The sequence below is a fragment of the Eucyclogobius newberryi genome, unplaced genomic scaffold (assembly GCF_026437365.1).
Source record: "Eucyclogobius newberryi isolate DKJ021-1_F unplaced genomic scaffold, fEucNew1.0.hap1 SCAF_3, whole genome shotgun sequence".
Classification (NCBI taxonomy): Eukaryota; Metazoa; Chordata; class Actinopteri; order Gobiiformes; family Gobiidae; genus Eucyclogobius; species Eucyclogobius newberryi.
This window is the reverse complement of record NW_027315945.1, coordinates 33166747-33193866: the sequence shown is the minus strand read 5'-3', so window position 1 is coordinate 33193866 and position 27120 is coordinate 33166747. Positions and strand designations below refer to the sequence as shown.

The 27120-nt window shown below is 42.2% G+C and overlaps 1 protein-coding gene across 1 annotated transcript in view; it reads right to left on the bottom strand.

Moving 5' to 3' along the window:
* Positions 1-26479, bottom strand: part of chd4b (chromodomain helicase DNA binding protein 4b) — a 40346-nt gene extending 13867 nt beyond the window's left edge. The window contains exons 1-27 of the mRNA XM_072460965.1: positions 26329-26479; positions 24902-25026; positions 19879-20124; positions 19107-19222; positions 18108-18207; positions 17026-17197; positions 15764-15879; positions 15557-15680; positions 14667-14839; positions 14212-14451; positions 13940-14143; positions 13656-13867; positions 13267-13398; positions 13028-13127; positions 12484-12675; positions 11549-11749; positions 11323-11460; positions 10587-10708; positions 10324-10497; positions 9399-9540; positions 8570-8819; positions 7552-7676; positions 5851-5943; positions 5539-5680; positions 4405-4574; positions 2576-2753; positions 1448-1534 (exon numbers count right to left, since the gene is read on the bottom strand). Of these exons, the coding sequence (XP_072317066.1) occupies positions 1448-1534; positions 2576-2753; positions 4405-4574; positions 5539-5680; positions 5851-5943; positions 7552-7676; positions 8570-8819; positions 9399-9540; positions 10324-10497; positions 10587-10708; positions 11323-11460; positions 11549-11749; positions 12484-12675; positions 13028-13127; positions 13267-13398; positions 13656-13867; positions 13940-14143; positions 14212-14451; positions 14667-14839; positions 15557-15680; positions 15764-15879; positions 17026-17197; positions 18108-18207; positions 19107-19222; positions 19879-20124; positions 24902-25026; positions 26329-26392 (4138 nt within the window). The 5' untranslated portion in view covers positions 26393-26479. The remainder of the gene's footprint in view (positions 1-1447; positions 1535-2575; positions 2754-4404; positions 4575-5538; positions 5681-5850; positions 5944-7551; positions 7677-8569; positions 8820-9398; positions 9541-10323; positions 10498-10586; positions 10709-11322; positions 11461-11548; positions 11750-12483; positions 12676-13027; positions 13128-13266; positions 13399-13655; positions 13868-13939; positions 14144-14211; positions 14452-14666; positions 14840-15556; positions 15681-15763; positions 15880-17025; positions 17198-18107; positions 18208-19106; positions 19223-19878; positions 20125-24901; positions 25027-26328) is intronic.
* Positions 26480-27120: the final 641 nt, after the last annotated feature.

Below are 27120 nucleotides of genomic sequence, written 5' to 3'. Positions count from 1 at the left end.
AACGGCAACAAGCTGTGAAGAGCTCGAAATACAATGTTATATAGACATCATCGTATAGCTTAGGGTTTAGTGTTTATTGGCAAGGATTTAGGGTTTAGGGTTTAGGGGCAAGGATTTAGGGGCAAGGGGCTAGGGTTTAGGGGCTAGGAGCTAGGGTTTAGGGCAGGGGTGGGCAAACTGCAGCCCGCGGGCCACATGTGGCCTGTTTGTCTTTATAATTCAGCCCGCCAAACATGCCAAGCAATATTTTTTATTTCTGACTGCACTTGTATCCTTAATAAATATGACGTGAAATGAATTCAATAATAGATTCAATAGCCTATATTTGACAGAAAAGTGATATTTTATTTGATATTTAATTTTTGGGATTTTTTTTTCACACCAATGATCGCGGGCCGGCCCTCCGCTACTTGCCTGGATTCGAATATGGCCCTCGGAGGAAAATAATTGCCCACCCCTGGATTAGGGGTTAGGGCAGACATGGGCAAACTACACGGCCCGTTTGTCTTTATAATCCGGCCCGCCAAACATGGCAAGTAATTAAAAAAAAAATAATTAAAAATTGTTTTATTTTTTTTGCCCTTAGGCCAGACCTGGGCATTTGTGGCCCCGGGGGCAAGATGTGGCCCTCAGCATGTCTTAATCCGGCCCCAAGAAAGATTTTAGTTTCTATTTTTTAACTGTCTGTAACATCTGTCTGCACTTGTATCCTTAATAAAGAGGACATGAAATTAGTTAAATAATAGATTCAATAGCCTATATTTTACAGAAAAGTGATATTTAATCATTCGAATATGGCCCTTAGAGCCCACCCCTGGGTTAGGCTTAGGGGTGAGGGATTAGGGTTAGTGGTTAGGCTTTAGGGTTAGGGGTTGTTAGGGATCAGGGTTCAGGCGTTAGGAAGCGTGACTAGAGGGTTTTGCCTTGACTTAAATCAGTCTTTTCACGCTGCAGCACTTTTGACAAAGATGTAACATATTTAAGACGTTTGTTGAATCAGATTTGATGACACAAGAGGCGGGGCCATCATATGAAATCAAACCGTGCTCTGATCCTGAGGACGTGTTTTTTGGGTTAAACGCAGCTCTATTCTCAAACACAGACACGCCCTATTGTTCAGCCTCCGTCAGGTAATACGTGAGTGACAGGAGGATCCAGCCAATCACTGTGAAGCTGCAGATTCTTCCAGTTACCTCTTCTGTATTTGATGGACGTTAAGGACGGACGTGCGCTGTCTGCAAATGAAGCTCTATCGGATCAATAAAGTAATTTTGATTTGAAGATATAAAGCCACAAAGTGCTAACGTGTACATCAATGATAAGGACGTTTAATCTAAGAAGAACATGATGATTTCTGTTGCCAAATGCCCCAGCGCTCGTCTTTCAGGTGAAGGCCGACAGAACAGGGCAGAAACGGCGTCGGGCTCAGACAGGGCGGAGCGTTTACCTTCTGTGCGCTCGTCGAAGTCCTCGTCTCCTTCCTCCGAGGCCACGGAGTAATCGGACTGATTATCGGACTGATCCTCTTGCCAATCTGAACGGGACGAAAGCAACAGACGTGAGAAAATGTAACGGGAAATGCACGTCAGACGAACGAAATCAAACACAACTGAATCACTGTGACATGCGCACACAGAACAGCAGAATCAATTAAAAACACTCAAATCAAGTACAAAACCACAAGGCAAAAGTTAAAATACATAATAAACTAGGGGTTAAACGATATCAAATTTTAGTGTTATGATTGTTGTGAGGAAAAAAACATGATTTAAGGATTATTCTCGACAGTGAAATATTTTATTTGAATTACTTCCTGTTGTCTAACGCGTCACTTTCTGAATAAAATAAATAAATAAAAGTGATTAGACTAAAAAACGCCAGATAAAAAGTACTTTTGTCTATTTTGTGCACTTAATTTTGCTTAAAAAATATATATATATATATATATCACAATTATCATTTACCGTATTTTCCGCACTATAAGGCGCACTTAAAATCCTTTAATTTTCTCAAAAAACAACAGTGCGCCTTATTTATGGATTCATTTTGGTCGTACTTACTGACCTCACAGCGATTTTTTTTTTTACACATTTTATTTTGCTAATGCGTCTTATAGTGCGGAAAATACGGTATTATATTTTGACTTTAATAATCTAAATTTCCCAATAATTTAGACTCAATTGGTTCTATTTTCAATCATAAATACAGTACAAAATAAATTAAAAAGAAAAAAAATTAAATAATTTACGAGTTTGATTACACAAAAACAAAACTACCCAAAAAAAATAAAAATAAAATACTGACAAAAACACCAACATGCAACATAAGAAGAAGAAGAAATGTGTTTACCTGAAATAACTGGCGCGGCGGCATGGAAACAGAACTGTATTAATAACACTTTATGCATTTGAATTTGCATCACAAAAGAGAAGCGCATCGACACGGTTCCGCTCGTGGCGCCGTTTTCGACCCCGCCCCCGCCCCCCCGCAGCCCGTGTCGGCGCGCTTCCCCTGCAAACGTCACGCACACACAGAGAATAGTAATGGCCGTGTTGCTCTGTACCCTGTCGTATACCTCGGTCCTCCTGCGAGCCGTCGTTGTAGTTGACCGGCTTTCGGGTGCGCTTGCCTTTGCCCAGGTTACGAGCCAGGTCCTCCTGCTGCTGCTCATAGTGGTGGCGCAGCAGCTTCTCCCAGTAGTCCGGGTCCACGCTCTCCTCCTGCTTGATCACCTCGCGCTCCACCTCCTCCTCCTGCGGGACGAGAGCGGCACAGGTTTGGGACATCGCCGGCGTCGCGCTGATAAAGCGCTTGCCATTTAAGAAAGCCAGCGCCACTGACAACTTTAAAGAATCAGGTGGTACTATGGACATTTTCACAACATAATATAACGACTTTTCTTACTAAAAAGAGCTGATTTGGTCGTGTTTTCGCTGGACTGAAGAATGCCTTTAGACGCCGCGAGTCAAGGCAAGTTTTCAGACAACAAATACATTACATACAGTATTTTCCGGACTATAAGACGCACCTTTTTTCATAGTTTTGCCGGGGTGCAACTTATACTTATACTCCGGAGCGACTTATATGTGATATTATTTTCACACTTGCAACCTTATTTCACACTTCAGTGTGACTTATATATGTTTTTTTCTTCTCTGTTATGCATTTTTTGGCTGGTGCGACTTATAGTCCGGTGCGACTTATAGTCCGGAAAATACGGTAAATACATTCCACCTCCCAAATATATCACATATAAATATCAAATAGTGAGCTCTCTCCTGCAGTGAGATTATTTTACAGCCCCATTCATCAGCCGGCGTCTTGAATATTTGAATAAATGTAGTTGTAGAATATTGTCGGTAAAATGTGCAAATATAAAAGAAAATGTAATGTAAAGGTAATGTTTAGACATAACATGCAGCTATTATTTCAGTGGTCGACGAGTCCAGGGGAATTCATTTTGTTTTATAGTCTGTATTCTATGTGTGTTTTACCATGAAAATATAGAGCCAATTACTACGCTATTTTAAAAGTTATAGATTGGTTTATACACATTTTACGTTGTTGTTATTGGTTCTGTCTCCTTCAACCGGGCTCTGAAAAATACCGGTCCTAGTTGGGGATCGAACAAATATTTCTATTGTACATTAAAGTGCCTCTGACAGGTTTGACTCATAAAACTAAAATGCAGTTAAGATAAATATATTTTTAATTTAGCTAAAAATTATAAAAATGTTATCACAGAATAGCAAATTGTTCACTTCCTGTTTGTAGTCGATGACATCACACTCGGAAATTACCCAGCAAACACTGGGCAAAAACAAAAAAATATTGATTTATTTATTTGACAAATAAAAATATATGAGAGCGACTTTATTTTGTTAAATTAATTAATGTTTAGAGAGTCAAAAAAGTTGCTTCTTTGTGCAAATCATATATAAACTTTGACTGAAATGCATATCCTGGTGTGATGTCACTGTCCTGTCATTTTCTACAGATTTTTTAAATGTTTTCTCCACAAATAGCTGCTCGATTGGTGTAAAACTATAATGTATACGTAGCAGGTAACAGGTATAATTACACTAAATAAAGTCAAAATTAGAAAATCGTAAAAATCTGTCATAGATGACTGGATGTTTCTAGAAAGAGCACGTTTACGAATAAAGCGTATTATTGACGAGTAGATACTTTGATTCCACTGTCTTTGTTATAAAAAGGTATTTTCGTACACGTTTTAGAGTCTGTATAATACAGACAGCTATGATCAAAATACGACAATAATCATTTATCGCGATTATTCTGGATCACGTGCAGGGGGATTATGGGAGTTTTACATCCGCTGTGACTGCGATCGAGCCTGCGTCTGATCCATTCTGTATGTCTGCGTTCGTTTGCGGCGCCCACCTCGTCCTCCTCGTCTTTGACCACGTATTGCGCCACTTTGAAGGAGCTGAGGTACTCGTTCATGCTGGCCAGCTCCGTGTCGTCCGTGGCGTCCTGGTTGCGGTCGAGCAGGCGGTCGATGGCGTGGTCGTCGTAGTGGATCACGCTGCTGTCGTCCTCCTTGCTGTCTCCTGTGAGAAAGGCCCGTTTAGACCGCTTATTCCCGTCTTAACCGGAAAGAACGAAGGAAACAAAATGAGACAGTCAATGATCCGCTTTGTATTATCGTTTTGATCTCGAGGTCCATGGCGAAAAGTGTGTGATTTGGAGCAGATTTCAGACTTTTAAAGGTTAAATTAAGACATATTTTGTGTGTGAAATGGCAGCGATTAAATATATGTCTCGTTTACATTCAAGAAATACGTATTAAAGGACATTTTTTACTTAGTAGTGGGGGAAAAAACAGCAAAATAAATCAGAAAATGTCAAAGGAAGTGAAAATTAAAGCATCCGAAGGCACTGTGTAGTAAAGTAAATAAATCCTAACCCATTCAAAAGTGTAATTTCTATTTGTTTTAATAAGACGAATCAAGATAACATTGAAAATCTGGATGGATTAATAAGAGGATAGAATTTTTGATGATTATTTTAGATATTATCGCCCAGCAAGACAAAAATACCGTATTTTCCGGGGTAAAAAAATGCATAATAGAGAAGAAAGAAACACATATAAGTCGCAGTGGAGTATGAAATGCAGTTGCAAGTGTGAAAATAACAAATATTATCACATATAAGTCGGTCTGGAGTATAAGTATATAGTATAAATATAAGTATAAGTCACATCCCGGCCAAAACTATGAAAAAAGTTCGGAAAATATGGTATATACATTTTAGAGAAAGAAGTGAATTGACGCATACATTTAATCATGTAAGATGCACAGTTTTGAATAAAAAACATAGATGATTTAATTACAAAAAGACGCAGAGAGATTGGGTAGATTTGAGGAGAAATAACTTCACAGTAAATTTTGACGCGCCGCTCCAAAAAAAGCAAATAAAATAATGCAAAGTCTGAAATATTTTGTCAGTTGGCGAGTTATTATACATGTTTAGATGTTTAATTAGACTGAGATAAACGTAACGCAGCGTAATCACCTTCTGTGAAGTCGTCCTTGAACAACTCTTCCGTGCCAAACTTGAGGATGTCGTCCAGTTCCTGTTTGGACATGGAGCCCGTTTTGGTGCCGATGCCGGGTCTGACCACGAGGTGAGTGAGCATCATCTTCTTTTTGGCCACCTAACAATCACACAACAGAAACGTGAGTGTTTTTTAACTTCTGAACGAATAACAAAACAATACAGGGCTTTTGACGAGACCAGCTTCTACTTTTTAACAGACATTTCGCATTTGTCACGTACGTTCTCTTGGATTTGCTGCTCCGGATTAGTATTTAAACAATGACAAACCTGCGTTATTCTCTCCTCCACAGACGCTTTGGTGACGAAGCGATAGATCATGACCTTCCTGTTCTGCCCGATGCGATGAGCTCTGCTGAAAGCCTGCGGGAAAGAGAACACCAGACGTTAATATCAACGGAAACGACAAATGGAGCGGTCCAGAAGGCTGCAGACCATGTCCTTTGCAGAGGACTAAATGTGCCCCTGTCAATGTTTTAAGACACATTTTGAGCAAAGCTGTGGAAACTGAATCTTCTCGAAATCGAATCGCGAATGCGATATTCTATTTCGAAACATCGTTATCGTAAAGCCACAAACTGAAGTTAAAGTGACAAAAAAACAGCCAGATGAACATTTAAAAGTATGTTTTTCAACTACAGAGTGAATAAAAAAAGACTTCTAAAATGGTCACGATGATCATTTTCTAACAATTATCGATTAAACCAATAATCTTGATCCATACGATTATGAAAGTGTTACAGACCTGTAAGTCAGTGTTACAGACCTGTATATCAGTGTTACAGACCTGTATATCAGTGTTACAGACCTGTAAGTCAGTGTTACAGACCTGTATGTCAGTGTTACAGACCTGTAAGTCGGTGTGAAAGTGTTACAGACCTGTATGTCAGTGTTGCAGACCTGTATGTCAGTGTTACAGACCTGTATGTCAGTGTTACAGACCTGTATGTCAGTGTTACAGACCTGTAAGTCAGTGTGAAAGTGTTACAGACCTGTATGTCCGTGTTACAGACCTGTATGTTGTTGTGAAAGTTACAGACCTGTATGTCAGTGTGAAAGTGTTACAGACCTGTATGTCAGTGTTACAGACCTGTATGTCAGTGTTACAGACCTGTATGTCAGTGTTACAGACCTGTATGTTGTTGTGAAAATGTTACAGACCTGTATGTCAGTGTTGCAGACCTGTATGTCAGTGTTACAGACCTGTATGTCAGTGTTACAGACCGGTATGTATGTCAGTGTTACAGACCTGTATGTCAGTGTTACAGACCTGTATGTCAGTGCTACAGACCTGTATGTCAGTGCTACAGACCTGTATGTCAGTGTTACAGACCTGTATGTCAGTGTTGCAGACCGGTATGTATGTCAGTGTTACAGACCTGTATGTCAGTGTTACAGACCTGTATGTCAGTGTTGCAGACCTGTATGTCAGTGTTGCAGACCTGTATGTCAGTGTTACAGACCTGTATGTCAGTGTTACAGACCTGTATGTCAGTGTTGCAGACCTGTATGTCAGTGTTACAGACCTGTATGTCAGTGTTACAGACCTGTATGTCAGTGTTGCAGACCTGTATGTCAGTGTTGCAGACCTGTATGTCAGTGTTACAGACCTGTATGTCAGTGTTACAGACCTGTATGTATGTCAGTGTTGCAGACCTGTATGTCAGTGTTGCAGACCTGTATGTCAGTGTTGCAGACCTGTATGTCAGTGTTGCAGACCTGTATGTCAGTGTTACAGACCTGTATGTCAGTGTTACAGACCTGTATGTCAGTGTTGCAGACCTGTATGTCAGTGTTACAGACCTGTATGTCAGTGTTACAGACCTGTATGTCAGTGTTACAGACCTGTATGTCAGTGTTGCAGACCTGTATGTCAGTGCTACAGACCTGTATGTCAGTGTTACAGACCTGTATGTCAGTGTTACAGACCTGTATGTCAGTGCTACAGACCTGTATGTCAGTGCTACAGACCTGTATGTCGTTGTGTGGATTCCAGTCCGAGTCGTAGATGATGACGGTGTCGGCCGAGGCCAAGTTGATCCCTAAACCGCCGGCTCGAGTGGAGAGAAGAAAGGCGAACTGCAGCGCACCGGGAGCTGTGGGGCAAAGCATTTAACTTCAATGTACGGAAACCAGTACGGATTATCGGTGTTAGTTTACTAATCGCCACCAGTTTAAATCAGTTGACAACAGAACAGAAATTCTGTGAAGAAAAGAAAAGTCGACAGAATTTAGAGAGTAAAAGCTGCATAACCCAACTTTTATTTGTTTTCTATAAATGATTAAATTCAGTTTAAATAGTGCAGAACTCTGTGACCAAAATCAGATCGCTGCACGCCGTCTTCATCCAATTAGAAATCATTCTAGCACGGCATCGATAAAAAAAACATGGTTGTAGTCGCATATTTTAATACTTTGTAATCTGGACGACACAGACTCTAAAACAGACTTTTAGATAGAGACCCGTCTTCCGTATTTTGGACAGGGTATTTTAAAATGTGGACGGGCATTTTCGAGTGCAGGGACGACGATTTAATTAATAAATCATAGAAAAAAAGAGAATAGTCCGCCATTACAGTTTACTGTTTACAAGTGAAAATTTGAATGCTGAGCGCTGATTGGTCGACAACATTTGTGTGCTTGGCTCTGATTGGCTGCCAAGCTGTGGTCTGGAGAATGCCGAAGCTACTCGTATTTCGCCTTGTCATCTAAAAGCCTGCTCTAAAACACAAACAATAAGACCGTTTTAGACCAAAGACTGGCATTTTTGACTCAAGCTGTCAAAAAATAACAAACTAATTCAGATGACCAATAATTTGACATATAATGCACTTTATTCATAAATATTCTCCTTCTAAAAGCCTCCAGTCGCTGTATCTCAACCTTTATTTGCTTACTTAATGTATTTAAAAACACTCAATGCACAAAAGAAACACAGGTTGGACTCATTCTGACTGATTCAAACTGCGGGCGAATAAACGCGTCTCACCGTTGAAGCGGTCGATGGCTTCTTGCCGCATGTTTCCGTTGACTCCTCCATCGATCCGCTCGTACTTGTAGCCCTCGTTCTCCAGGAAGTCCTCCAGCAGGTCCAGCATTTTGGTCATCTGGGAGAAGACCAGCACCCTGTGGCCGCCGTCTTTCAACTTCCTCATCATCTTCTGGAGGAGCAGCAGCTTTCCCGACGACTTGGTCAGCGCGTTCCCTTCGTACATGCCGTTTGGGAGTCGTGCCGCCTCCTGTAGAGTTTTAATACATCAAGAGGCTCACAAATATCATGCCAAGAACGAAAATCAAATACAAATCCATCAGAAATATGCCAAAAGTAGCTGTAAATGTCTTGAATGGCACAAAAATGAACTGTAGAATTGGACACTTAAGTGCAGAAATATTACCTTTTTCACTAGTTTATATTGCAAATAAAGGCAAACAATATATCAAAATTTAGATTATTTTGCGAATGCTGTTTTGAAAATATGCTAAATTTGAACATTGAAAGAAATTATGTGGTAAACTAAAATATTTCTGCCCCATTGTGATCAAATTTACCAACATTTCACATTTGTCTCGTAATTAAACCTCAACAAACACTTTTAAAGACACGTTTAAACACATTTCGCATATATAATTTGAATACTACAATAAACAGTGAGATATTCCTTTGTTTTTGTCAACATCGCCCTGTCCTGAATGCCAGTTCCTGTTCCCGATCAGCCCTTTTTGCAGATATACTCGATATCATAACGCGTGTGCCCGTAAAAAGTAAAAGACGGGGAAATAATGTGGGCGTGCGGGCGTAAAACGAGGGCGACACTTACGATGGCGGCGGTGGGGAAGAGGTACGGGTGATTGCAGCACTTCTTCAGGTCCATCACAACGTTGAGGAGAGACACCTGGTTTCCTCCGCCGCGAGTGTTCAGTGCCTCAAAGTTACGCGTGAGGATGAACTTGTAGTATTTTCTAAACAGAAGAAAGAGGAAAAACGGCGTTGAGTTTAATTGTCGTGCCCGTTTTGAGCGTGGAATAAAGTTTTTATGGATTGAATTGGTCTGAAAGGAGAAATAAACTTCAATGGTTGAGATTATTTTGTATATTTCTCTTGAATAAATGGTGGAAATGCTGTATTTTTGTTGCTTATTTGGAGAAAGTAAAGTCATTTATGTTGAATTCATTTAAATTTGGGATGTCGCGATATAAAATGTAACGATTATTGTGAGAAAAAACATCTCAATTTAACGATTATTCTCGATTATTACTGAGACTGTGATAGCAGTGAAATCTTTAATTTTCTTTCATTCCCGTGGTCTGACATGTTACTGTTCCTCAAACTTTATAAAAAGTTACTTTCCGAAAGAGAAAATAAAGTTAAATGTGACAATAACAGCCGGATAAAAAAGTTCTTTACATTTAGGTCTATTTCTGGCCTGTATAATGAACAAAAAATGCTTAATTTTGCAACTAAAATTGTCATGATTATTATTATTTTGGTTCTTATTATTACATTGTGACTGGAATAATCACAAGTATCGATTACTCTAATAATCTTGACATTCCAAGTTGAAATATGTAAAAATACCCGTATATCATTAAACAAATGAGTAGAAAATCATGCATAATATTAAAGATCCCAGTGCAGTCACGGCATAAGTAAAATCCTGTTAAACTGCTGCCACGAGACCATTTTCACTGGCATTTCTACTTGTTGCGGCGCTGCTAATCAGACGCAGATGGCGCCGTTCTCACTTCTGCATGGGACTGAGCTCCACCCGCACGATCAGCTCGGTTTTGGACGGCATGTGCTTGAAGACGTCGGCCTTCAGCCTCCGGAGCATGTGCGGGCCCAGCATGTCGTGGAGCTTCTTGATCTGGTCCTCCTTGGCGATGTCGGCGAACTCCTCCAGGAAGCCCTCCAGGTTGCTGCGGAGACACGGGGGAATAGAAGGTGAAGGTGATGGTGGGAGCGCATGAGGGGGCGTGGTCGGGGGGGGAGGAGGGCGGAGACTGACTTGAATCTCTCCGGAGTCAGGAAGTTGAGCAGGTGGAAGAGCTCCTCCAGGTTGTTCTGCAGCGGCGTTCCCGTCAGCAGCAGCTTGTGTTGGAGCGGGTAGTTGTTCAACACTCGGAAAAACTGCCAGAGAAACGTGGAAGTGTAAATCTGGACATTTAGTGGTCGTCTTTTACCGTTAAAAAGTGTACTCTATTACAGAATTATTACAGAGTCCCATCAGAGCTGAACACGGACTTTAACACTCTTAAACCAGGGCAAAACCAGGTCTAAAATGAGACCTAAACCGGGTCTAAAATGAGACCTAAACCGGGTCTATAATGAGACTAAACCAGGTCTATAATGAGACTAAACCAGGTCTAAAATAAGACCTAAATTAGATCTAAAATGAGACTAAACCAGGCCTATAATTAAACTAAACGAGGTCTAAAATGAGACTAAACCAGGTCTAAAATGAGACTAAAGCAGGTCTAAAATAAAACTAAAGCAGGTCTAAAATGAGACTAAAGCAGGTCTAAAATGAGACAGAAGCAGGTCTAAAATGAGACAAAAGCAGGTCTAAAATGAGACTAAACCAGGTCTAAAATGAGACTAAACAAGGTCTAAAATGAGACTAAAGCAGGTCAAAAATGAGACTAAACCAGGTCTAAAATGAGACTAAACCATGGACAGTATAGTTCTAAACGACTAAAAACCCAAAAGAACACTAAAACATGCAGAAAAAGCCATGGTTTTACCTTGGACTGGTTGTTTTTCAGTCTGTGCGCCTCGTCCACCACCAGACACGCCCATTCAATCGAACCCAGAACGGCCTGGTCGATGGTGATCAGCTCATACGACGTCAGGAGGACATGGAACTTCACCTGTGAGTCTTTCTGTTACGCGAGAAGAAGGGATAAAAGATTCAATTCAAACACAAAATAACGTGTGCGCGTGAACTCTTCCGGCCACGAGGTTGTTCACCTTCATTTTGGAAGCCTTCTTGCCTCCCCTGATGGCGTTCCCTTCGAAGGAGAACTCGTTTTCCCGGATGACGGCTCGGCTGTCTTTGTCGCCGACATAAGTCACCACGTACATGTCCGGAGCCCACAACTCGAACTCCCTCTCCCAGTTTATGATGGTGGAGAGAGGAGCGCTGACCAGGAACGGACCTTTGGAGTGACCCTGGACGGAACAAAGATATGTCAAAAGAAAACAATGATCGCTGATGACTATTTTCTGAAGCATCCCGATATATTCAGACGATAGTTCAGAAATGTGTTAAAGCATGTCTTTACACTTGGTTAGTTGAGGTTTAAGTGTGAAATGTCTGTAAAATGAATCCCAAAAGTGCAGTAATGTCACTTTACACTCTTTTTGCAGCTTTTTTTTTACTATAAATAATAAACTTGATGTTCAAATTGTGCATATCGTCACAACAACCTTCACTATATAATCCAAATGTCTGTGTATTGCCCACCTCTACTGATCCAATGATATATGTATTCTCACACACGCTGATATTAGAGCTTATTATTATTGCAATAGTTGATTTGACGATATGCAAAATTAGAATATTGAGTATTGTCTGTATTCAAAATGAGCTAAAAGAGACAGAAACTTTGTGCGCAATCTCCCAAACAAGAATATAAAGTGATATTTCTGCACTTTTGTGGTCCATCCGTGTTCTGTGAAATAATGAACCTCAAACCGAATCATTTACAGGCACATTTTAGCTCATTTCTGACTCACACATTCACTATAAAATATCGTTATCAAGATACAATAGGGCCAACTTCTTTCAAATACAAAAAAAACAGCTGAATTCCTGTTCCTGGGATGAGTTCTTCCAAAATAACTCTTGTCAGTAAACAAAAGAGTTCCCGAGGCCCGCGGCGTGCACTTCCCCTCGCTCGTACCTCTTTGTAGAGCGAGTACAGAAAGACGGCGGTCTGGACGGTCTTCCCGAGCCCCATCTCGTCAGCCAGGATCGTGTCTGTGGCTTGAGCCCAGGAAAAGCGGAGCCAGTTGAGGCCCTCGAGCTGGTACGGGTGCAGGGTCCCCCCCATGCAGTCCAGGTACTCGGGCTGGCGGTCGAACTTGATGGTGGGCTGATAAGGCAAAGACAATGTTTAATCTCACATCAGCACTTTGGTACGCTCTGGCTGTTTTACAATATGTGTATATTAATGTACTTGAACTTCAGACTGCAACATTACTGCACATTACCGTATTTTCTGGACTATAAGTTGCACCTTTTTTCATAGTTTTGGCCGGGGTGCAACTTATACTTATATACTTATATTCCGGAGCAACTTATATGTGATATTATTTGTTATTTTCACACTTCACACTTTCACACTGCATTTTACGGCTGGTGCGACTTATACGCCGGTGCGACTTATAGTCCGGAAAATATGGTACTGTTACACTTATTTTGGGAAAATGATTTAAAAAACATACGTCCACAACTGGATTTGCTGGAGGCCGCTCTAGTTTTTTCACTTTGATTTGCTTCTTGAGCTTCTTGCCTGGTCGGCCCTCGTCGCCCATCATCAACTCCCTGGAAGACAATAATAATGACATTTCAAATTTTAATAAAAACAATTAATAACAAAATAAAATAAAATAAGATAAATAAGATAAATAAGATAAATAAGATAAATAAAATAAATAAAATACAATTTGCAACAACTCCATACCTGTGGTTCCAGTATGTTTGTTTGAAGGAGTCAAAGTCCGGGATGTCCATGTCTTCATTTTCCCAGGTCGACTGGTCACAGGGCAAGTCTCTCCATTTGATCATGTAATGGACATTGTTTTTCTTGTCAACACTGAACAAAAACAAATCACAAAAAAGAGCCATTAACAAGTGATTCTATCAACAACTGAATAAAAAAAGATTGACAATTATTAATACAAAACAGACTGTACATTGGAACTCACAATCCCACACACTTTCACACCTCACTTTATCAGACACTGGAGGAAAAGTGGGGAAGTGTTTTGCCCAAGGAAACAACCACAGCATGAGATCTAATCATAAGTGCTCCTGCGGCTCTGAGCAGGCTTCAGTCTCCGTATGTCGTACCTGTGATTGAGGATGCGGTGAATCATCATCCACTCCATCTTCACACCGAAGCGGTAGAACTCCTCCTCCATCCGCGCGTACAGAGGATCTTTGTTCTTGCGCTTGGTGCTTTTGTCGTCGTCTCCTTCTCCCCCAAAGTCCACGGGTGGAGGCTCATCCATGTCGGTCTTCCTCTGATAGTTTCGAAACATCACTTGGCAGTTGAGCTCCAGCTGAGGAGAAAAGACCAACAATCACTTTCTGCGTCCAAAAGATGAAGGCAAACACGACCTCTGACCCCTCACCTGGAGCTCCTGGACCCAGGAGCAGTGCCAGTACGACAAGTTACACCATTTGACAAAGAACTCCCTCTCCCTGCGGCCCACCAGAGGCGGTGGGTCGGGGGCGTCTGTCGCCAAGTCGTCGGGTCGAGGGACGAGAATCGGAGCGGGAGGATCGCCCCAGCGCCACGTCAGGACCTTCTGCACTTTGCCCTTCAGCGGTAGACACTGTGGAAAGAATAATAATGTCGGTCTGAGCAGATTCATAGGCGGTCGAGCTGTGGCTGAGCTCTGACCTTGCAGCGGGGGCAGATCCACTCTCCGTTGGGGATCTCGGGCAGAGGAGGGTTGAGGCAGTGAATGTGGTACGAGGAAGGACAGGTGTCGCAGCAGAGCAGCTCTCCTCCATCTTTACACATGCGGCAGTACTCTATGTGGAGGTCGTCTTCTTCCTCCGCCCCTTCCTCCTGCACATCCTCGTCCTCCTCCACCTCAGACAGGTCGTCCCGCGCCTCCCACTGGATCCCCTCCTTCTCCTGGTCCACGTGAGCAGTGTTAGGGCCGAGGAGACGTTCCATGAAGTGAGTGAAGCAAGAAAACAGACACAAACAAGTTGTGATGAGGTACAGAGATAAATTATTTTCATTTACCCTGTTTAGGGATTCTGCAAGTACCAGGACAACAATGTAGCTAAACATGTGAATACTAACACTTCAGCATGCCGACTCTTGGACACGGCCTCGGTACTCACGCAGTGCGGGCAGCTCCACTTGCCCTCGGGAGCCTTCTCCATGTCGGGGTCGAGGCAGACCATGTGGTAGGCCCTGGGGCAGGTGTCACACAGGATGATCTCGCCTCCCTGCTGACAGACCTCGCAGTAGTCCTGATGGTCCGTCTCGTAACCGTCGCCTTCTTCTGTTTCCACTGAGGGGAAAAGGGGACATTTATTCATATTTGCAAACTACAGAAACGAGCTTTCGATGGAGAAATATACACAGGCTTTTAGATAGAGGGCCGTCTTCCTGTATTGTGGACTGGCATTTTCGAGTGTAGGGACGGCCATTCTATTAATAAATCTTAGGAAAAAAGGGAATATTATCATTAAATCGGGCCAGGAAGCATTTGACAATAGTCCGCCATTACAGTTTACAATTTACAAGTGAAAATTTGCATGCTGCGAGCGCTGATTGGTCGACAAAATGTGTGTGCTTGGCTCTGATTGGCTGCCGAGCCGTGGTCCGGAGAATGCCGACGGGGTGTTTTCAAATCCTATCTAAAAGCCTAAATATACATAAATGATAATCTCCATATTGTGTATATACAACACTGAATCCATACCGTATTTTCCAGACAATAAGTCACACCTTTTTTCATCGTTTTGGCCGGGGTGCGACTTATACTCCGGAGCGACTTATATGTGATATTATTTGTTATTTTCACACTTGCAACTGCATTTCATATTCCAGTGTGACTACCATATGTTTTTTTCTTCTCTATTATGCATTTTTTGGCTCCGGTGCGACTTATACTCCGGAAAATACGGCAATAAGACTCTTTTCCCCACACAAAACACAAAATAAGCCTGTAATCCATCTAAAAGCTTTCGAAAGTGCCGTTCATCCCAGAAATGCGTCCACCAACCTTTCTTCTTTTTCTTTGCGCTCTTGGACTTCTTTTTGGGTCGACTGCTGCGATTGGAGCCATCGGAAACGGAGAACGTGCCGTCGTCCAAATCGCTCTCGGCGTCGGGCTCGTCTTCATCGCTCTGACCAGGCAAAACGACGCAGAACAATTAGGCGACGCGTTACAGTAACTCCAGCATCATAATGAAAATAACGTTCTTCTCACAGATGAGCGTTTCCGTTTGCTGTTGAGACCTCCCAGTTTGATTTTAAGCGGCGCCACCTTTTTGGGCTTGGGCTTCTGTTGAGCCTTAGACTTGGACTTCTTTCTTGCGTTCGGACCTGAAAGATTTTAATGGAATTCAGTTACGTTACATTTACAAAGATTCTCCTGTCCGAGTGTTCATGTGTCTGCTGCAGAGACGCAAACGTAGATGCATAACTGCACTGAATATAGTCCCGCTTTACTGCGTCATGTTACTTAAAGGTGGTATGGACGATTTTTTTCAGCAAATTTTTTAGCATATTTCCTCGTGGCGTGGATAAATCATTTGTCCTGCCACGTATCAATCATAAAACGCACCTATCGCTCACCTGCAGCCGCGTCAGGTTCTTCCCCACGTTTCCGCGTGCCTAAGCGCATGGATCTATCATAATATAGTTCTCTCAGTGTACGGGGCAAAATGAAGACGGAGAAAGACAGTTCGAGCTGACGCAGAAGTGGACAGAAATAAAGAAAGAAAGAAGGAAAGACAAATAAATTCCTATTTTTTCTGTCCGTATAAAAGGAATATGACGTCATAGCATGAGAGCGAGTGGCCGTGACGACTCGCTGCATATCACCTGTCGCTCATGTGCAGTAACAAATGTAATGGTGGATAAAAATGGCTTATGATGGATTTTTTGTGACCCTGTCAGTCAACGATCCGGAATAATGTCTCACAAATTGGTGAAGATTCATTAAGAAGATCATTAAAACAGGCCCAAAGACCATGCATTATACTTAACGGAGGGAAAAAAATGAAGTGATGTAGGACTATGAACATCAAAAACACAGAGGAGCTCTTTCTGTAAACCCACCTCATGATGTCATACTGACATTACACATGGATGCTGGTGGTTTATATCAGAGCGTCCTATTATGAGTGTTTATTTGACCATTATTATTAGTATTATTTTATTTTGTCTTACACTAGCTGTTTTTATTTTATTTTTATCTTTATTTTTCCCCTCCATTCCTTATTAAGAAATGAGAGGTTTTGTCTATAGAAGTTTTTATTTACAAGAGTTTTGTTTATAAGAGTTCTTCTATTAAACTTCCTATAAATGATCTGTCCTTTTCCTCTGTATCTACCTGCGTTGCAACAATGAAATTTCCCCATGTGTGGACAATAAAGGAATATCTTATCTTATTATAAAGTGGTGATCTATGGTTAATATAGGGCCATTAAACGACGTGCATGTTCCGCAGTTCCCTTCGTCCTGTACCTTTTCCCTCTTTGGTCTTGGCTTTGCGCAGAGGTGGGGGGGCCGGGGGGGCCGGCGCGGGGGCGGGAGACGAGGCCGAGCCCTCTTCTGGACCTCCGTCTGTCGCCACCATGTTCTCCACGGCTGCGGCCACATTGGCAGTAGCAAGAGCTGCGTTCGCAGTCGCACAACCCTGTCAAAAACAATATAATATAACACAGTGTCAGATATTGAAGAAGGTAGAGTTGATGTGAAAGGTTTAAAAAGTACTGTTTAATTACTCTAAATAATAGTGTAAACATTAGATTTACAAAGCGCATATAATTCTTGACATAATTCTTGATAAATACATGATCCAGTTCACAGTTTTAACCTCACAACTGTGATTTATTCTATTTTTATTATGTGTTTTCTGTCAGTGTAGCTTCTCAGGAGGTGTAACTCAGTTAGTTTGCCCTTTTTTGTCTGGGGAAAAAATGATTTTCCTCATGTGACTATAATCTTCTTTATCTCACAAGATCTTTTAGCTTCAGATCTTGAGAAAAACAAAACAGTTATTGCTGCGTTGCATTTATAATATTGTGAATGTTTGGCTCCATCTACATTAAACAAAATGAGAACAAAGGCTGAAGTCTTCTCTGTCTGCACAAGTGAACTTAGGTTAAATGTACCAGATTGTTTCATGCAATATAATAAAAGTAGTTTTGCCATAAAGCAGATGTACAGTAAAAGCAGCTCTTCGGGTCAAAATGAGACCGCCGTGTGCTGCCAGCATTTAGTTATAGATAATTTTATCCTTTACAAATCAGAAAACTCCATTCTAGTTCTTATAAACTCCTCGAAAGGTTAAGGAAACAGGAATACCTGCTGCAAATTGTTAAAAATGAACAAGTTCAGTTTTCAGACTGTAAACACCAGGTACAGCTCCTTTAATGCTTTGTGTTTTCACTGTAGCATCAAAAGATGGAAAACGTTATTCCCTCATTCTGGCGTGAGTGTGAACACTAAACAGAGCATCAGGTCACAAGATGAATTCATTAACCAGCAAAAAAAAAAAAGTCTGTCCACTACATTTAGCGCCGCTTTGTTCTCGGGTGACGTACCTTCAGTGGGTTGTTTGTGCTGAACTCTCTCCACTTCGCCATCATCAAAGTCATCATTTTCGACACTGCGATTTTAGGATTTTTAGCAGCGATTAAGGGCCTGAACAAACAAAACAGAAAACAATTAACCATTTTACAAGTAATCAAAATTGAATGGTTATTGCAATTATTGCTTGTTATCAAATCCAATTTGCTGAGAATGATAATTATATATATTAAACTTTGCCCCAGTTCACCCTTTGTCAAGAGGCCTCGATCTCAGTGGGGTTTTACCGGGTTAAATCAAGTTTAATAAATAAATAAAATACTAAACCCGGAGCAAAGCCGCTAATCTACTTTTTAAAACATGACTAACAAAACCTTAGAAATAAATGATAACGAGGCTGTGTTCACGCTCATGCGTCCCCGCTTTGAGATCAGTGTTGTTTTGTCAGCCGTTTTAACCACAAAAGGCAGGACGACAGCGCCATCTGCAGGACGACCTCTTCGGGACAGTATCTCCGGTGTGTGAGAGTAAAAAGGGCCCCCTCGTCCCGGTTTATAGTACTTTGGGATTTCAATGTCCTCCTGAATCCAGCGCTGATGTTTGTTCCCCTGTGAACCGGGACGAGGGGGCTTTTCCACTCACTCGCACCCGGGATAATGTCCTGAACAAGTCGGACTGCAGATGGCGCTGTCGTCCTTGTCTTTAACAGTGGGAGGACGGCGCGTAAATCAGGAAGTAAATCAAGACGAGAAGACTGCGAGTGAGGACTTAAAACTGTCAGGGAAAATAACCCTTTAAAATCATGTATAATTATAAAAAAATATGTATAATACTATTACTAAAAATAATAATAAAGATGATGATAATAATAAAAATGATAATAATACATTCATTTTTTATATATATTAATTTTTCTTTCATTCTTTCTCTCTTTCTTTGGGTAGTGAGTTCGCTTTTGTTGTTTTATGTTAAAAAATAAATACTTTTTAAAAAAAACTGAAATGCAGACAAACCTGACAAACTGGCTGAAGACTTTGTAGTTGGTGATGGAGCTGTAGTCCTCCTGCGTAAAGACGTGGTCGATGTCCTTCATGCCCCACGCCTCCAGGAGCTGCGTGGAGCTTTTAGGCTGTTGGTTTAAGTGCGTTTGGAATGAATTTGTTGCTCAGCGCGATTCAAGTAACTGTTACATTTCAATATAATCAAAAATAATAACTAACGATTTTCAAAGCAAAACTAAACCTATGATCCAGAACAGTTAAACAAATGACAAATAAAGTGCCTATTCATACATATCTGACTGGTTACGTCATATTCACTTTATTTCATCATTTACCGTATTTTCCGGACTATAAGTTTCATAGTTTTGGCCGGGGTGCGACTTATACTTATATTTATACTTATATACTTATACTCCAGAGCGACTTATATGTGATATTATCTGTTATTTTCACACTTGCAACTGCATTTCATACTCCAGTGCGACTTATATATGTTTTTTTCTTCTCTATTATGCATTTTTTGGCTGGTGCAACTTATATTCCGGAAAATACAGTAGAAGGTTTGATTTCATGTGGGTGAAGGACAACATCAACCTTCACTTTCCAAAGATCACTAATATTTGTGGTGCTTGATGAAATAACACAAAAACATCACGGTCAAACTGTTCTGGCCCTCATGTTGGTGCATTATCGTCCGACTTAACGTTAGATCTAGGAAATGTTTATTACGTGGTCGTTAAATGTACGCTAACCATTAAAAACCCTCATGTAATCATCTTCATACCTGACAGTCGTCATCGTCGTCGTCCTCCTCTTCCGGCTCGGGTTCTTTGCGTTTGCTTTTTGAGGACCCTCCCTTCTCTGCGGAGGAGCCCTTTTTCTTTTCTTTGGCGGCGCTCGATCGTTTCTTCTTCTTTTTTCCCGGAGCGTAATCACTCCCTTCACTTTCGGAGCGCACGATGCTTTCGTCGACCTCTCTTTCTGCCGTCTCCGCTTCCATCAGCGGCTCCGGAGAGCTGATGGGCAACTCCTGCTGGCACAAGGACCAAATACTGAGGACAGGGTTCATCTGCACACGGGAATATCACGGACCAAATACTGAGGACAGGGTTCATCTGCACACGGGAATATCACGGAGCAAATACTGAGGACAGGGTTCATCTGCACACGGGAATATCACGGAGCAAATACTGAGGACAGGGTTCATCTGCACACGGGAATATCACGGACCAAATACTGAGGACAGGGTTCATCTGCACACGGGAATATCACGGACCAAATACTGAGGACAGGGTTCATCTGCACACGGGAATATCACGGAGCAAATACTGAGGACGGGGTTCATCTGCACACGGGAATATCACGGACCAAATACTGAGGACGGGGTTCATCTGCACACGGGAATATCACGGACCAAATACTGAGGACGGGGTTCATCTGCACACGGGAATATCACGGACCAAATACTGAGGACAGGGTTCATCTGCACACGGGAATATCACGGACCAAATACTGAGGACGGGGTTCATCTGCACACGGGAATATCACGGACCAAATACTGAGGACGGGGTTCATCTGCACACAGGAATATCACGGAGCAAATACTGAGGACGGGGTTCATCTGCACACGGGAATATCACGGACCAAATACTGAGGACGGGGTTCATCTGCACACGGGAATATCACGGAGCAAATACTGAGGACGGGGTTCATCTGCACACGGGAATATCACGGAGCAAATACTGAGGACGGGGTTCATCTGCACACGGGAATATCACGGAGCAAATACTGAGGACGGGGTTCATCTGCACACGGGAATATCACGGAGCAAATACTGAGGACGGGGTTCATCTGCACACGGGAATTAGATTGTGAATTCATTATTTAATTTGAGTAATTACACCGAAACAGAATTATAAATGTTCTTAGTCATGTCTGAAAGATCATGTTGACCTTTTGACCCTTTTGACTTTTGAAAACCACCTGCATTTCTGTTTTTGTCACATGTTATTCTAGTCTGTAGAATAAAAATAAATATTAACAGTGTGACCCATTATTTATTTCTAAGTAGGCCTTTAGTACAGTGGGCACGGGACCCCCAGGAGGGGCTCCTGAAGACGTGTGCAAGGTCATACATCTCATACAGTCTGTATATGAAAGAAAAGGTGTGTTGGAACAGAAAACACATAGCCATTTATTTGTCAGGAAAAAAATATTGTTAGAATATATATATGTATATAAAAACTCTTCCTCACCCTCTGCGGGTGGTCTCTATTTCTCCCCCTTCAAGCTCAGGTCCTCTACCAGAGGCCCCTGGGAGCTTGAGGGTTCTTCAGTATCTCTGTTGTTCCTGCACTTTTCTGGACCGAGATGTTTTTTCTGGATCTGCTCAAGCCACTCCTCTAGTTTCACTGCCCCAAGTGCTCTGATCACTACGGCAACCACTGATACCTTCACGCTCCAGGCCTTCTCCAGCTCCTCTCTGAGGCCTTGGTATTTCTCTAGTTTCTTATGTTCCTTTTTCCAGATGTTTCCATCCCATGTACTGCAACATCCACCACCACGGCTTTCCTCTGACCCTTGTCAGTTGGTTCTCCATTACCATTTTGTCTGTCTCTATCTGGAAGTCCCAGAGGACCTTGGCTCGGTCGTTCTCCACTTTGTTTCCCACTTTGTCCTTGGGGTCTCCAGCCCGTACTCTGCTCAGATGTTTCTGGACACTATGCCAGCTCCTGGTGATGGTGCTCCATGTATGCCGTCCCTGCCAGCATCTTGCACCCTGCAGTTATGTCCGGGATCTTCTCAGGGGCCCCTTTACACAGCCTACACCTTGGGTCTTGTCTGGTGTGGTAGATCTGGGCCTCTATTGATCTGGCGCTCAGGGCCTCTGTGCTGCCATGATCAGGGCCTCTGTCCTTCAGACCGGCCCTTTCTAGCCATTGGTAAGATTTCGTGATATCAGCCACTTCAGTTATGTTCAGGTGGTACATCCCATGTAGGGGCGTGTCCTCCCATGTAGGGGCGTGTCCTCCTATGTAGGGGCGTGTCCTCCCATGTAGGGGCGTGTCCTCCCATGATGGTCCCTCCAGCATCTCATCATCCTCTGTTCCCCAGTGTCTGAGACATTCAGCACGTCATCTGTGGGACCCTTGTCCTTGATGTACTTATGAATCTTGGAAGTGTCGTCCTGGTCAGGAGCTTTCGTGTCTTAACATCTGTGGTCTGTATCTCCTCCTTTTGCTAACTGATTATTCATGCAGGGTATCAGGCCGTCTTCCCGTTTTTTGGATGGGGTATCTCGACATGTGGACGGGCATTTTCGAGTGCAAGGACGGTGTAATTTTTATTAATACATTTTAGAAAAGGGAATATCATCAATAAATCGGACCGGGAAGCGTGTGGATCAGGGAGTCTATGTCCCGCTCACTCTTAGCAAACAGCTTGATGTCATCCATGTAGAGGTGGTGACTGATGGTGGCCCTGTTCCTGAATCGGTATCCAGAGCCTGTCTTGTTGATTTTTTGGCTGAGGGAGTTCAGACCTTTGGAGAACAGCAGTGAGGGGGTTCAGACCTCTGCAGAACAGCAGTGAGGGGGGTTCAGACCTCTGCAGAACAGCAGTAAGGGGGTTCAGACCTCTGCAGAACAGCAGTGAGGGGGTTCAGACCTCTGCAGAACAGCAGTGAGGGGGTTCAGACCTCTGCAGAACAGCAGTGAGGGGGTTCAGACCTCTGCAGAACAGCAGTGAGGGGGTTCAGACCTATGCAGAACAGCAGTGAGGGGGTTCAGACCTCTGCAGAACAGCAGTGAGGGGGTTCAGACCTCTGCAGAACAGCAGTGAGGGGGTTCAGACCTATGCAGAACAGCAGTGAGGGGGTTCAGACCTATGCAGAACAGCAGTGAGGGGGTTCAGACCTCTGCAGAACAGCGGTGGGGAAGTTCAGACCTCTGCAGAACAGCGGTGGGGACAGTGCATCTCCTTGGTATATGTCACATTTGACGGACACTTGCGCAAGTGTCTTGCCATTGGCCTCAAGGGTGGTCCTCATGGAGTTTCCTATGAAGGCTCTTAGAGCCTCGTTTATGTTGTGCAATGCCAAACATTCAATGATCCAAGTGTATGGCATTAAGTCGTATCCTTTCTTGTAATAAATCCAGGCAGTGCTCAGGTTGGTGTGTCGGGTTCTACAGTCCCACCTCTGGTATTTTTGCCGATGCCTTTCTGAGCAGTGTCCATGTTTTGATCCATGTGTCCACTTATCTTAGCCATTATAACCGACAGGAGCTTCCACGTTGTGGAGAGACAGGTGATTGGCCGATTGGACGGGACTGTGCCCTTTGAGGGATCCTTCAGGATCAGGATCGTACGCCCTTCGGTTAGTCATTCAGGGCGACTTCCGTCCCTTAGCAGTGTGTTCATTTGGGCTGCAATGCGCTCGTGGAGTGAGATGAGTTTCTTAAGCCAGTATCATGTATCATGTTTGATGTCATATATATGATCATTTGTGTTATGATGTCATATATATGATCATTTGTGTTATGATGTCATATATATGATCATTTGTGTTATAATGTCATATATGTGATCATTTGTGTTATGATGTCATATATATGATCATTTGTGTTATAATGTCATATATGTGATCATTTGTGTTATAATGTCATATATGTGATCATTTGTGTTATGATGTCATATATGTGATCATTTGTGTTATAATGTCATATATATGATCATTTGTGTTATAATGTCATATATATGATCATTTGTGTTATGATGTCATATATGTGATCATTTGTGTTATAATGTCATATATATGATCATTTGTGTTATAATGTCATACATATGATCATTTGTGTTATAATGTCATATATATGATCATTTGTGTTATAATGTCATATATGTGATCATTTGTGTTATAATGTCATATATGTGATCATTTGTGTTATGATGTCATATATGTGATCATTTGTGTTATAATGTCATATATATGATCATTTGTGTTATAAAGTCATATATATGATCATTTGTGTTATGATGTCATATATGTGATCATTTGTGTTATGATGTCATATATATGATCATTTGTGTTATAATGTCATATATGTGATCATTTGTGTTATGATGTCATATATATGATCATTTGTGTTATAATGTCATATATATGATCATTTGTGTTATGATGTCATATATATGATCATTTGTGTTATAATGTCATATATATGATCATTTGTGTTATGATGTCATATATATGATCATTTGTGTTATAAAGTCATATATATGATCATTTGTGTTATGATGTCATATATATGATCATTTGTGTTATAATGTCATATATGTGATCATTTGTGTTATGATGTCATATATGTGATCATTTGTGTTATGATGTCATATATATGATCATTTGTGTTATGATGTCATATATATGATCATTTGTGTTATGATGTCATATATATGATCATTTTTGTTTTGGAATGAGGGACGTTCCTGGTTCCAGCTGCTTCAGTACATTTTAGTTACTTTACTCCTGGTAACATATGGATGGATGGAAAGGTAAAATTTATATTCTCCAGCTTGTTTGTGACCAAAAGGTAGAAAATAACAATATTTGGGACACTATAATCTTCTCTATTACTGATCACACGAGTGTAATTCCACCTCAGTGTTTAAAAATGTGCTCCTGATGTTGACCTTTGACTCCAGTGACACCGTGACACCTTGAGCAGTGTGTGGCTCTGCCCGGTGCACCGTGCTGCCCCTGTCACCGGGCCCCTGTCACCGGGCCCCTGTCACCCTCGTACACACTGTACCTCTCTCACGGGCCTTTGTCTCTTGCTGCTCCGGCTCTCGCGGCTGCTCTTCTTGGCTTTCTTCTTCTTTTTGGACTTGGGCGCTTCTTCTGCATCGCACGGCGGATCCTCTGGCTCATCCTCGTCTGCAACACAACATCATCTTCATCATCACACCACCATCTTCATCACAACATCCTCATCTTCATCACACCACCACCATCTTCATCACAACATCCTCATCTTCATCACACCACCACCATCTTCATCACAACATCCTCCTCTTCATCACACCACCACCATCTTCATCACACCACCACCATCTTCATCACAACATCCTCATCTTCATCATCACACCACCATCTTCATCACAACATCCTCATCTTCATCACACCACCACCATCTTCATCACACCACCACCATCTTCATCACACCACCACCATCTTCATCACAACATTCTCATCTTCATCACACCATCACCATCTTCATCACAACATCCTCCTCTTCATCACAACATCCTCCTCTTCATCACACCACCACCATCTTCATCACAACATCCTCCTCTTCATCACAACATCCTCCTCTTCATCACACCACCACCATCTTCATCACACCACCACCATCTTCATCACACCACCACCATCTTCATCACAACATCCTCATCTTCATCATCACACCACCATCTTCATCACAACATCCTCATCTTCATCACACCACCACCATCTTCATCACACCACCACCATCTTCATCACAACATCCTCATCTTCATCACACCACCACCATCTTCATCACACCACCACCATCTTCATCACAACATTCTCATCTTCATCACACCACCACCATCTTCATCACAACATCCTCCTCTTCATCACAACATCCTCCTCTTCATCACACCACCACCATCTTCATCACACCACCACCATCTTCATCACACCACCACCATCTTCATCACACCACCACCATCATCATCCTCACAGAGAGAGAGCGTGCGCAAGAGAGAGAGAGAGAGAGAGGGGAGCTTAACACAAACACGCACGTGCACGCGAGGGAGGGGAGTGCACGGCGAGGCACGTGCACGCGAGGAGAGTGCGCGCGGGCCAGGGGACGTGCGCGTGCGGAGCGTGCGCGCGCGTACACACTGCACGCGCGGGGGGGAGAAAAAGCCTAAAACAACAATCCCGGGTCAAACTTCGCCGTCGTCCGCCCTCCAAACTTTGACAACTCGCGTCACGCACACACACGTGGTGCGGGAAGGCGCGGAACAACAGCGTCGCGGAGGCGGGGAAGGCGCGTGAAGCAAGTGACCAAGTTCTCTCCGCAACAACTCAAGCACACAATCGTCGTGGCCGCGGCCGAGCGCCGCCGCCGCCGCCGTTACTGCCGTTGCCGTTGGCTAGCTCGAGCTAACGTGTCAGCTTCGCACGCGCGGTCACGGAGTGGGCGCTTACCGTGGAGGAGCGCGAGCTGGTCCGCGGCGCCGTAGTCGTCCCTGTCATCCTCGCTGCCAGACATGTTCCCGGTGCCTGGTTCTTGCTGCTGCTTCGGCGGCGGAGAAGAGGAGTGGGTCGAGCTCGCTGCGGGAGGAGGGACAATGACGTGGGACGGTGGACCTGGGGGAGTCCGGAGGGAGGGAGGAGGGGAAGACTCATTACATTATTTATTTATTTGACCACAGAGATGACTAACAAGTTATGTAGAGCTGAATTATGGGTTGTTGGGTTTATTAAATGACATATTATGCATTAATTAGTATTATTACCATTTATTATTATTATTATTATTATTAATTTATTATTATTTTATTATTAATGTATTTATTTTTACCATAGAGAGGTCACAAGTTAAATAGAAATTAATTATTTGTTTTGGGGTTTATTAAACGAGATATTATGCATTAATGGTATTGTCATTGCCATTTATTTATTATTATTATTACTAATATATTTATTTGTATTATTATTAATTTATTTTATTTTCCAAATTAAAAAATACAGAAAAAAACAATTAAAAAAAATATTATTATTGCTATATAAAGGGTACATATTATGCTAAATACATTTTATTGAGATTATAACCTCAGTGTTTCCTCATCATTAGTTTACTTAAATTTGCATTTTGATTTATTGATTTGATTGATCAGGCATGATTGAGTCGTCTGATGTAAATATGGGACGATTGACAACAACATTGTTTATCGCGATGAAAAGTGTATCGTATAATGTACATATAACGTATAATTT